At 42.1% G+C, this 12643-nt stretch overlaps 1 protein-coding gene across 1 annotated transcript in view; it reads right to left on the bottom strand.

Moving 5' to 3' along the window:
- Nucleotides 1–7366: 7366 nt before the first annotated feature.
- Nucleotides 7367–12643, bottom strand: part of prdm13 (PR domain containing 13) — a gene marked incomplete at both ends in the record, with an annotated part of 5816 nt that continues 539 nt past the window's right edge. The window contains 3 exons of the mRNA XM_083639349.1: nucleotides 7367–8847; nucleotides 11137–11257; nucleotides 11342–11473. Of these exons, the coding sequence (XP_083495475.1) occupies nucleotides 7367–8847; nucleotides 11137–11257; nucleotides 11342–11473 (1734 nt within the window). The remainder of the gene's footprint in view (nucleotides 8848–11136; nucleotides 11258–11341; nucleotides 11474–12643) is intronic.

The raw sequence follows: 12643 nt of genomic DNA, 5'->3' as shown, positions 1-12643 counted from the left end.
AAGCTGAGATATTGGTAGATATGTTTTTACATTGCAGCCAACATGAACATCCAAGATGGCCGCCATAATATGCAGGAAGTAGATCCTATCAAAATTGCCAAGATAGGGCTCTGGGCAGCATTTGTGGACAATTTTGTGCTTTTGTCACAAACATCCACATCCATCTTAAATCAAGCACTAAAGCCACCTATACCGTGTCCACTAAACCCATTAAAAACCATCTGACTTGAAAATAAAACATATCCGACACTATTTGTATCACTAAAATTGTATTCCTTGGCCCTGAAAATGTATGTGTAGACACTGAAATTGTGATCCTAAGTGGTTTAGAAGCTGAGATATTGTAAGAAATCGGTTTTGTTATGACTTGATTTTGAATTTCCAATATGGCTGCCATAACATAGTTTTTGGAGGTGGATCCTATCAAAAATGGAACGGCGATGGAATTCTGAGTAAGTATAGAAAATTTGGTGCTTTTGTCAGAAATGTCCACATAAAATTGTTAAGCCGCCTGACTATCGGCGGTTTTACCCCACTTGCGCGCCAGCCGTTTAACATTTTGTGGGGCGTTCCCAGACATGCGGACTGTCTCTATGCAGCCACACAGCCACACTGCAGAGCATAGGGTCCGTCAACAAACTCCGTCGTAGCAGCACCAAAACAAAAATTTGTTCCGCCTTGGAAGTGAGAGCAAAACACGAAGGAACATTAGTTCCTGAACAGAAACAAATACATTTTTACTCTTTTAACCTTTTAACTCTTTTAACCATACTTCAAATCAATTATTATTTATTTAACTATTGAAACTATTTATCTATTTATTGCATTAAGTTATTTATCCACCACTAATTATGAAGCATGAATATATATCTGACGTTTTTAGCATTTTTAGCAGCATTTTTTACACTCACCCTGTCACAAAAAGCGAGTTCAGGCTGCAGTGCACCCTGAGGTAAAAGCTCATTCCGATTGCTTGTATCTGTGATATTCATTCCGTCATGAGTCGCGATTCAAAGCTTGTGACCATTATGGTGAATTAAGCAAATCAAGAGCTTTGCTTTGTTACTCAGCTCTCTCTTGACCAGTGCTGCCCGACCAGCGGTTAAAATCCCAATCCAGACCATTTCATCCTCACCCATGAATAAGACCCCAAGATACCTGAACTCCTCCACTAAGGGCAGCTCTCACTCCTGCCCTCGATGGAATAGGCCAGCTTTTTCGGGAAGACAATCCTGGTCTCAAATTTGGCAAATAGCAAACCGCTCCAGCCAAATCCACAATCCAATGAGGTCTAGATTAAAGGCCAATGTCATGAGCAAACAGCAGAGATGCCACCCACACATCACCAAACTGGACACCTTGGCTTCCTGTTCATGAATATTTAAAACAGGAAAGAGGACAAAGCGAAAAGGTCCTTCTGGGTCAAAACAAGTTTCTTAATTGGGGGTTTAACTCTATTTTAGTAGCGGTAGAATAGAATGTGCCATATGGAGCTAACTACTACTAACAACAATGGGTACAGAACAATCATCATTCTCCTAAAGTAAAAACCCAAGAACACTCTCTCCAGGAGTACTGGCTCAAAAGCGCATTGCTCATGATCACTTGGCCAGTACACATAGTGTCATTTTAAAACATATTCTCTGGGACAATGCACATTTGTATGAATTTTCAACACCATTAGATGTCAGAGCAACCCCCACACACTTAGGTATATCCCAGTAAAATACTACAATTTCGTTCTCCACTGATTACCAGGGGCATGTCCTGGGTCTTGTAAGCTAACTTTGGTGCTCAGAATGTGGGTAGAGGCAGGCTGGAGGGCGAGGGGGCTGTTCTAACATAGTTCTGTATATAGTTGTTAATAGGAAATGCATCATTACTTCATGATTATCTTACCATTAGTTACCATCACCCTACCTATAACAAATAAATACAAAAGTTGTTTCAGGTGAGGTTTGAACCCTTGGCCCTAGATGGCAAGATTATAAGTCTCTACCAACTGAGCTATCCAGACTGCCGAATTGTGACAGTTGGTAGAGCCTATACTATGTATCTGCAGAGCCAGAGACCAAGTACTTATAGTATTGAAGGTATGTTCTACCCAAATACCACTTTCTGTGCAAATACTTAGGGCCCTATCTTGCCAACGGCGGTAATTTTGCATTAGCGCCCATTTTGCGCTGGAATAGCGGCGCGCAAAACCCTAATTGTGCGCGTGTCGGCCCGCTGCGCTTCACGTCATCTCGGCGCAAACCTCCATAGGCGCGTGTTTATGCCCATATAGGATTCACAAGGTGAGATCACTCCCCTTAAAAGCCACAGCGTCACCGCCATCACACACCAGCTTCTTTCTTGTTGAGAGCAAGCAGAGAAACAGAGAGAGAGAGAGAAAAGAGAGAGGGGGAGAGAGAGAGATAGAGGGGGGGGGGACGAGAGAGGGAAGAGAGAGAGGGCGGCTGCGCAATTACGCAGTGATGTCCCAAAGCGTGCGCTTACTGTAATTAGACGTTTCGTTCATATAGGCTATAACATAGGCCTACACATCTAAAAATATTTGTTTCTTTAATAGGGTAGGAATGTGTGAGATTTTACTTAGCCTATTTCAATAGCCTGTGTCAGAATTGTCCACTCTGGTTAAGCCATTGACTGCGGTCATGCCATCCGCGCTGTGGAGAAGCTGGTCTTGCATGTGTGCAATTGTAGGGAAAGAGGTTACTGTACTGTACTACCGGACACTACGGGTCGGTGCCCTGGGTGTTTTGGGCCAGCCGGCCAGGGTGGGGAGAGGCAGCTTGGCACAACACCGTCACAACTTTCTCAAAAGCAATCTATTGTTACCTTACACCACAAACCTGTATGGTCGGGAATTATGTAGCCTAATAAAACCATGACAAACGAATTCTCATTTTTAAATCAAGGTGTTTTTTCTTCAATGTAGATGTAGATGTACATTGCGCTGGAACGCCCATTTTGGAACAGGGGCAAAGCCCAGACCTCTCTTTGTGCTCGGAACATACCGACGGTATCTTGCCAGAGCGCTAAATGACACTTGCGCGAGACAGGTGATAGGCTAGAGGCCCACGGACACGCCTGGGCCATGCCTACACCTGCGTCATCCCTGCGCAAAACTGGACGGTGGAGGCAGACGATAGCTTAAGACGCTGGGAAGATAGCAATAAGAGGCGCGCAAACGCAGTGCAAACGATAGCGCCGTACGACGATAGGGCCCTTAGTGTTAAAGGTATATTCTATACTAAAACTGCTTTCTGTCCAATACTTATAGTTTTAAAGGTGTATTCAACCCATATACTATAGTACTTTCTGATTGATTAAGTACTTATAATTTTAAAGCTGTATTCCAGCTTGCCTCTACCCACATTCTGAGCACCAAAGTTAGCTTCCAAGACCCAGGACATGCCCCTGGTAATCAGTGGAGAACGAAATTGTAGTATTTTACTGGGATATACCTAAGTACTTGGACAAGAAGTATAATTTGGGTGGTATATACCTTCAATACTATAAGCACTTCGACAGAATGTAGTATTTGGGTGGAATATACCTTTAAAACTATAAGATTTGGACATAAAGTAGTATTTTCGTTAAAAAAATATATATACATGTAAAGTTTACATGTATATATATTTTTTTAGTTGAATAACGCTATTCAACTAAATTGTTCAGGGGGCCACATTGTCAGAAACCTAAGGGACCGGGGGCCGGACTGTTCCCTCGAGCCATTATATGTACACTTGACACAATGCGCCACCACATTTTCGCAGCCGCGCTGGAACTATTATTAAGTAGGGGGTGCTGTAAGGAATGGAATCTTTTAGGTTTTTTGGACTTTTATCCATATTTAGAATAATATTTAATTTTAAATTAACATTATACTTTATACATTATACTGTTGTGATGTCATTATTCCGTATCTTCTCCTTTTCTATTATTAGTATTAGTATTAGTATTAGTATTAGTATTAAATAATACTGAGTATCTCATGAAAAACTATTAATATTGCATCTTTTGTGTTTAGCTCCATCTCACAGCATTGTAACATTGTAGTGCAGCAAGAAAGGAAAACTACTGTAAACATTTGAACCATATTTCTTGTTTAGAACCTAGCAACATCACACATCTCCTGAAACACCATTTATAATGCATCTTTCTTGATTAGCTACATCACATTGCCATCTCCTGAAAAACATTAATATTGCACCTTTCTTGTGGCTACATCACAGCATCTCCTGAAAAACATTTATAGTGGATCTGACTTGTTTAGTTCACTTTAGATTCACATCACATCTGAAAAACAACCAGTCGAGTGTAATAAGTAAATGAGGTTTAATTGTAAAAAAAAAAAAAAAATGGGGGGGGCGGGCCGCCAGTTGAATAGCCCTGCATGTAAACTATGTACTTGGACAGAAAGTATAGAACATACCTTGAATACTATAAGTAGGCTACTTGGTCTCCGGCTCTGCAAATACATAGTATGGGCTCTACCGACTAATATTAACAGTCTGGGTAATTTGGTAGAGAACCAGACTAGTGATCTTGTGATCTTGGGGCTAGGGTTCAAACCTCACCTGGAACAACTCTTGTATTTATTTGTTATAGGTAGGGTGGTAACTAATGGTAAGATAATCATGAAGTAATTAGGCATTCCCTAGTAACAACTAAGTATGAAGCCCTGCTTTACTTGAGGGGGCACAAACATGGTAACTAATGGTGAAGTAATCATGAACTAATGATTAATTCCCTAGTAACAACTAAGTATGAAGCCCTGCTTTACTTGAGGGGGCACAAACATGGTAACTAATGGTGAAGTAATCATGAACTAATGATTAATTCCCTAGTAACAACTAAGCATGAAGCCCTGCTTTAATTGAGGGGGCACAAACATGGTAACTAATGGTAAAGTAACCATGAACTAATGATGAATTCCCTAGTAACAACTAAGTATGATGGCCTGCTTTACTTGAGGGGGCACAAACATGGTAACTAATGGTGAAGTAATCATGAACTAATGATTAATTCCCTAGTAACAACTATGGTAACTAATAGTCTGTTCTTAAGTAACTACCCATTAACTACTTATGAACTAGCGGGAATTTTTCTTTTTTAAGGAAGTAATCATTACTTACTGGTTCGTTAACATGGTAACTAATGGTCAGTTCTTAAGTAACTAAGGAACTACCTATTAATTATTCATGAACTAATCATTAACTATTCATGAACTAATGGTTAGTTCCTGACTAGTTCCTCAATAACTACCCATTTTTTGTGTTACAGTATTGTAAAGTGTTACAGATTTTTCTCATCACAAGATGCACACAATAACTGAACAAAACTACAAACTTATGGGAACTCAAAAGAAACGTAAGTAGCCATGAAAAATGTATCCGAGACAAAGTCGATTTCAAGATTTTAGCAAAGATTTCTCTTTGAAGGGGGTCTTTGTGTACCATCTCTCTAAACTCCTAAATCTTCTTTTGTGACCCTTTTTATGCATCTTCAATAGCTCTATTGGACAAGTTGCAGTAAATCAGCACATTGTTGGCTATAGACGTTATCTTTTTCACTGACCAAAACACCTTCAGACCTCTGCAGTTCTAAGTAGACCACTGGATGGCATTTCCTTTTGGAAAATAAAAGTCTGTCAAATAAGGATTGGGCTTTAAATGGTCTGGGTTAGCTAGGAGCCCTGATGTAATTTAGGAATTAGGCCTAATGAATGGATGGGGGGGGGTTAATGATTTGGTGCAAAATGTGCTCATCAGTCGCGCATTAAAACAGTTAACTTACGGCAACAGGCCTGGCCGAGCAAGTGACAGCCGATGCGGAGCCAACCTCCACAATTTGCCTCACTCAAAAGAAAACTAAACCTTCAAAATAGACGACATTTTAATTTGATTCATTGATTTTGTCTCAATCAGATTAGAAAGATAGCCTATACTGCAAATTGAACTAACTATAACTGAATTATATAGGAAGGAAAATTATAGTGACCCTGTTTGAGATAGAAGTGCTATGTCAATAAACTCACTGGAGTATAGCCTATAGCACATGCAAACACACTTTTGAATCACTATTAGAATAGGCCTATAAGATTAAAATTTATTATAGCGATTTCAGGGTTTACAAAACATGATTTAAACATATTATATAGCTTTTATTAACACTGACAGTATCACCATATTGAACAAATCTCAAGCTGCTTTATTGTGTAAAAAAAACCTTCAGAACCGTTGTTTTAAATTAGATTTATTTAAAAACGAACAACTCAATGGACAGAAGGAAAATATTGTCCATAGACAATATCACTTATAAACAAACGTATACAGCACTTCTCCACTGAAATGTGAAATATCATACTTTACACTTTATATAGGCTATAACGCAATGAATACTTTTTTCTAGAAGTCCTTAAATAAACATGGGTGCTGCTGGCTGCTTCTTTAAGAACAGCATGCCTCGGCAAGAAAGTGCAATTTTAAGTAGGTACAATGTTATTCAATGAGGCAGGTATACGTTCAATTGGTGTCATTACAACTGCAAACATGGTTTGTTGAAATGAAATGCCTTGTGCTGTTTTTAAAGTGCAACTGACAGTTTGGGGGCGGGGATGAGACTATAGGCCTAATGTGAATTTGCTGCCCATTGTTTCTTCATAATAAAAAAAATAATTCATATTCTTTTCAAGCTCCTAACTTCCGATGTGTCCACATTCCGTCCGATCGAATGTGGCAAAAAAACAACACATTTTATTTCAGCTTTTGAAAAACCATTAATATAATTTCTCACTGCAGTGTCACTGTATTGAAGGCCGATTTCTCTGGTATCAAGAAAATGACAAATCAGAAAAATTACTGAAACAACCCTATTTGGATGTGAAACCAATTAGGCCTACTTATTTAAAGATCGTTTTTTTCTCTCATTTTTCTTTTTTTAAGGCGTCACAAATAGGCTGTGCCACAGCTCAGTCCCCTGCAACAGCCACCTGTCCTGAGACACTGAATAGCCTACCTTCCACCTGCCCTGTCATTAAGAAAAGTTAAAGAAAAGTGCCAGAAATGATGAAGTAATTAATTTATATCTAAAATAAAATAAAATAAATAAACACTGGAGGGGGAGCATTCAGGACCAATTGCCTCGAAGCTGTTTCTCATTCGATCAATCATCATTCAAAGCTCAATCCCCCCACCAGAAATGCCCTTGATTAACTGGAAAAACGAGAGACTCAACACAAGACTAAAGTTGGCAGTGAACACCAATCAATGAGCAGTCTCATAGCCAGGTTAAAACCATCCGGATCCGTGAGTTCGGACCCGGATGGTTTGCTTTTAACCAGGCTTTTAACGGGCCTTCAGTCGTTATTTTTTGATTCCTCTTGGTCGCTCTGGTCGTCGGTGAAGCACACGTCCACGTCGCTGTCGTCGTCACTCTTTTGCTCTGCGTCCTCGAAGGGGCCGCCCGGCTTGTCGTCCAGTTTCTTGATGCTTTGCCCGGGGTGTCTGGACTTGACGTGCCGCTCCAGGTCTCGCCTCCGCACGAGCACCTTGCCGCAGAACTCGCACCTGTACGGGGTGTTTCCCTCGGCGTGGAGCCGGATGTGCTTGTTGAGATTGCTGGGGTCTCCAAAGGGCCTGAAGCACACCTTGCACTTGAGCGGCTTGTAACCCGTGTGAGTCCTCATGTGGATTTTCAGACCATATTTCCTTGAGTACAGCTTGCCGCAGTACAGACACAAGTGTCCCTTTTTCGGTTTGCCGGATACGGCGTTGCTGGCGCTCCCGGCGGGCATCGAGTCCAGCCTCGACCGGTTCTTGTCCGCAACTGCGATTTCGGACAGCTGCTGCGTGTGCATCGCTATCTCTCGGTCGATGTTGGTGATCGAGCCCATGTCTTGGTTCAGAGAGGGCGCACCGAAGTAGGACATGGACTCTGGATACTTGAGGAGGTTGCTAAAGTGGAATTTCAGCGGGTAATAAGGCGAGCTGTACAGGAGCTCCCCGTTGTAGACGGTGAATGGCATGATGGGGATGTTGCAGTCTCCGCCATACGGCTTGACACCGTCGAACTGAGAGAGGGAGAACCTTTCAAAGTGGAGTCCGGGGGGCATCTGGGGGTAACGTGAGGGGGGCAGCCCGGAGTGCACCCGACTCTCCACGTGCTTGAAAGCCGAGTTCTCCTCAATGTGAGGCAGCAACGGGAACCCCCGGATGCCGTTTGCGCACGGCACCATCGGAGACGCGGAGTCCATTATTGCGGGTGCGCACTTGGGAGGGTGGCTCCCCCCTCCATTCAACGACTCGCCCACGGCGCGGATCGGTTTCATGTTCCCAATGAGTTTGCTGAACCCCAGGCCGCTCAGCTTCCCGCCGGCCTCCTCTCTGGTCGCATCGGGGGTCGGGACCTTGCAGACGCCCGTGGGCTTGAACGCAGAGCGCACGCCCGGATGGAAGCCCATGCTGCTCAGCACCGAGGATGTGGCGCCGAGGCCGAGGAGGTGTCCGTGGTTTCTGGCTGAGGTGACGCTCATGTCGAGGGCCCTGTCCTGCTCCTCTGAGCTGGCTTTCTTTTTGTTGAGAAATTGCGAGGTAGACACGACCCGCCTGACAGAGTCTGAGATGGAGGTGCTGTGCTGGCCACTCCTCGGAGAGGTAGTGGTATTGGGGATGTCTCCAGACTTTGGGGACCTGCTGAAGGTCTCCGTGCCTCTGACCTGCTCGCTGCTCACAAATCCCCGACCGTTACTCAGAGCGCAGTGGAAGTGCACGTGGGCCTTGAGTGTGTTTGGGTATTTGAATATTCTCCAACAGTACCAGCATATGTAACGTTCCTCACCTGCAGAAACAACATGAAATGCTGTTAATATGATGATGGATGCACACCATGAACAACACAACATAAAGTAGCCTAATGTTAGCGAGATCATGTATTTATTCTCCCGTGCGTAAAAGGAGAGGTCCGTGCGTAAAATGCGCAAATTAAAGGTTTTGGAACGTGGAGAGAAATCCCGAATGTTACCCCATCAATCTCTCTCTCTTTTTATGGAGAGAAAAGAAACTATTTTGACATAATAATAAAAAAAACTCCAACGGAGCATTAAGACTTGATAGTTTGTTTGGTGACCTAACGTATCATTGATCAAACTTTCGGGTTGACGCCGCTGCGTCGTGTGTAATGACCCCCAGTTGAGCACTGAGAGGTTAATAGATGTAATGATTTTGTAATCCTCATATGGGCCATTGTTTGTTATCGCCATCAAAAGAGCAAACGCCCTGCCCAATCTGGCGCTCAGAAACCGATGCATTGAAAATGGGCCTTTCCCTCTCTGTGCTCTTTCCCGTGGAAGTGACAGCAGCTGTTGCTTGAAATCGCAAGTCTCGAGAAACAATGGCGCTGGCCCATCTGTTTAAACCTAATAATAGGAGAGAGCGTATGTTCAGGAGCACACACGGTGTGTTGGGCCGGAGAATCAGGGCAATATACATCCCACATAAAAGTTGGCATTCATTAGGCCACAATACTTAACGCACACATTTAATTTACCGTGAAGCACTTGTTTTTGAATTTATTTGCTTTTGAATACATGAATATTAATGATGCGATGACATTTGTTAACCTCTGTCCCGCAAATCCAGCCTCTCCCTCTTCTAGTCGCCAGACACGTCAGTCTCTGCGTTTAATTGCCGTTTCAATCAACTGAACCGCCGTAACGGTTTTAATGCAATTAATTGTTGCAAGTTTGATATTATTTTAATAATCGTCGTTTTGGCCTATATTTAGTCAATTGCAGGGCATATCAACTGGGAATAAGATGCATATATATATATATATATATATATATATATATATATATATATATATATATATATATATATATATATATATATATATATATATAGCCTATATATCATCGCCTATATATTGAAGGATTTTCCAAAGTATCCGTTGAAAATAATCTTGCAGGATTAGTTCCTGCTGAGTTGATGGTGTCCAGGCAAGATTAGCATTAGATAGACATTAATCCCCAAGCACAAACGCCAATATGACGCAATATGGTCTCTGCGGTATCTTGTCACTATATACTGTATATTGCTATTTCGTTTTTTCTGATATTTGGTTGTAGCCTATACATGTTATATATATATATATATATATATATATATATATATATATATATATATATATATATATATATATATATATATATATATATATATATTTATGTATATTTATGTATGTATGTATTTATTTATATAGATATACACACACACACACACACACACACACACACACACACACACACACACACACACACACACACACACACACACTGTATATGTAAAGATATGTAGCCCAGCACAACTTTTTTTTCTCAAGCGCATTAATGCATTCATTATATTAAATGTTATCTTTATGCCTGCACGGCACCCATAGCTGCAACTCAGCTGCGTAGCCTACAGCCTTCAAATAGCCATACATACCCCATCCCCCGCCCCAAATCCACGCACGGTGACCCCCCCCCCCCCCCCCCCCCCCATGGTTTGATCCACAATATATTTGCACACTTACACGAATTTAACGAACAGATTTTAAAGAAAGAAAAGAAAGAAAGAAATCAGCCTGCCTGAGAAAATGCACTGAGCAAATTGATTTCCATCTCTGCGCGGTGGCGGAGGGGCATGACTGGATTGACAGTCACTTAACCGGGTAGTGATGGACCTCTCAACATGTCGATGATGCTCTGCGCCCATAGGCGTGCAGGGATCATGCTGAATCCAAACATGCAACCTCATTTTTAGCCTGACAGCATTTTTTAGGATGCATGAATGAATGATGTCAGTATAGTCACATCTTAAAATTCACGTGTTTTATGAATCAGGAGTGTATGTGAAAGGCATAAATTAATATTTTAAGATTATTTCGTTTTGAATATGTGAATATGTCTACCCTTGATCATTATAGAGCTCATTCTCCACAGGCCTTTAGCGTAACGGATGGGCCTGCATGGGCCCGCCCATTCAAAGTCAGCATTAACAAACGTTCTCCACTTATTGGGACTTGACGCTTTTGGGCTATTTTAACAATTTGCAGTGTGATCATCATGTGATGTAGAGTAGACTATACCTTTCTCGTCGTGCGTGGGAGTGGCCGTGGTGGGCACGTCATACCACTGGGCCAGAGGGTTGGAGTACCAAACACTGAGCTCCTCTCCTGCGGAGATCTCCCTCAGCACCCTATAGAAAATCTACGGACGGAGAGGGAAGGGGGTGGTTAGACCTCAAGCGTTGACAGAACAAATATGTCTGAAAGGCAATATATGAAAAGTCACCTGTCCGCCAGGTAGATCCGACACAGCCTCCAGGTTCTGCTCTTGGCTGTTCCTGGCGGCGCGGATGAAGCCGATCCAGTCTGGCACGGGACAGCCCGACTCGTCCACGAACTCCCCGCGTACCAAGCGGATCTAACCGGCCACAAACGGACAGAGTGAGGAGGATGAGGATATAGAGCTGGGAATTATATGGAATCAGGCCCCTCTCCTTTCCCATAACAAACGAACAAATGAACAAATTAACGAATAAATAAATAAATAAATAAATAAATAAATAAATAAATAAATAAATAAATAAATAAATAAATAAATACATACATACATACATACATACATACATAAATAAATACATAAATACATAACGCCATGGAAATATCATGTATGTGTCAGGCTTGCTGTGCAGCTTTTGCAGTTATGCTCCCCGCGTTTTATTTATTTTACCCCCCTTATTGTAGAATATATATAGTAGCATAGAATATGTGCAAAAATATGCACATATTCTATGCAGGCCTGCAGGCCTATAGGCCTACTGTCATTCCTTTTCTTTATAAAACGAATATCATCGTCTAGGCTATACCTGTCGGTGCTGTGGCCACGCATCACCACAAACCGCTTAAATGCGTCTTTATCCGCTCTGCTGATAATTTACTAAAGAGAATGACACACTGGTCTAATTGAGTTGATATGGGAAACGAATTTGAGGAGTGTCAGAGCGTTTCTAAACTGTTCAAGGACATTAAAGATTGAAGCGTGACATTTGACACAGAGATTGCACCTGATGATCGCCAGCAGCCCGGGGCCATGGCATTTAGACGCATCAATCACGACCACTGACAGCTTCAACAATAACAGGCTGCACTTATAGCTGCAAATAGTTTACTCCGCATAACAATGTTTTGGACGAGTCTGATTTGAAGGTTTCTGGTCAATTTTAATGTCTAAAAGTAGCCTATAATGTTTGTCCGTAAAATTTATTTTATTTTCATTTCTGTTGTTATTTTTTTCTATAGCCCCGGGCTGTGGTCGCTCCCTCGCGGTGGCATCTTTCTATGGCCGGATCACAGTGAAATTAAATGGCTCATCATCGGGATAACTACCGCAGGCAGTGAGTGAAATGTGAAGCGGGCGAGGGCATGAAAATCCCACACAGCAGCCTGGCTCGCCCATTAGGCCGGTTAAGTAGAAGCACAGACTGACAAGTCGGCCACTAATGGAGCTCAATTATTTCCAACCTGACAGCACATAGCAACCAATTAAGAATTCAAGGCCAGATGGATTTTGACAGTGCAGCTTAAACTACAG

The sequence above is a fragment of the Poromitra crassiceps genome, assembly GCF_964638095.1.
Source record: "Poromitra crassiceps genome assembly, chromosome: 1".
Lineage (NCBI taxonomy): Eukaryota > Metazoa > Chordata > Actinopteri > Beryciformes > Melamphaidae > Poromitra > Poromitra crassiceps.
Note: the sequence above shows the minus strand (reverse complement) of the source record. Positions and strands in the feature narration are given on the sequence as shown.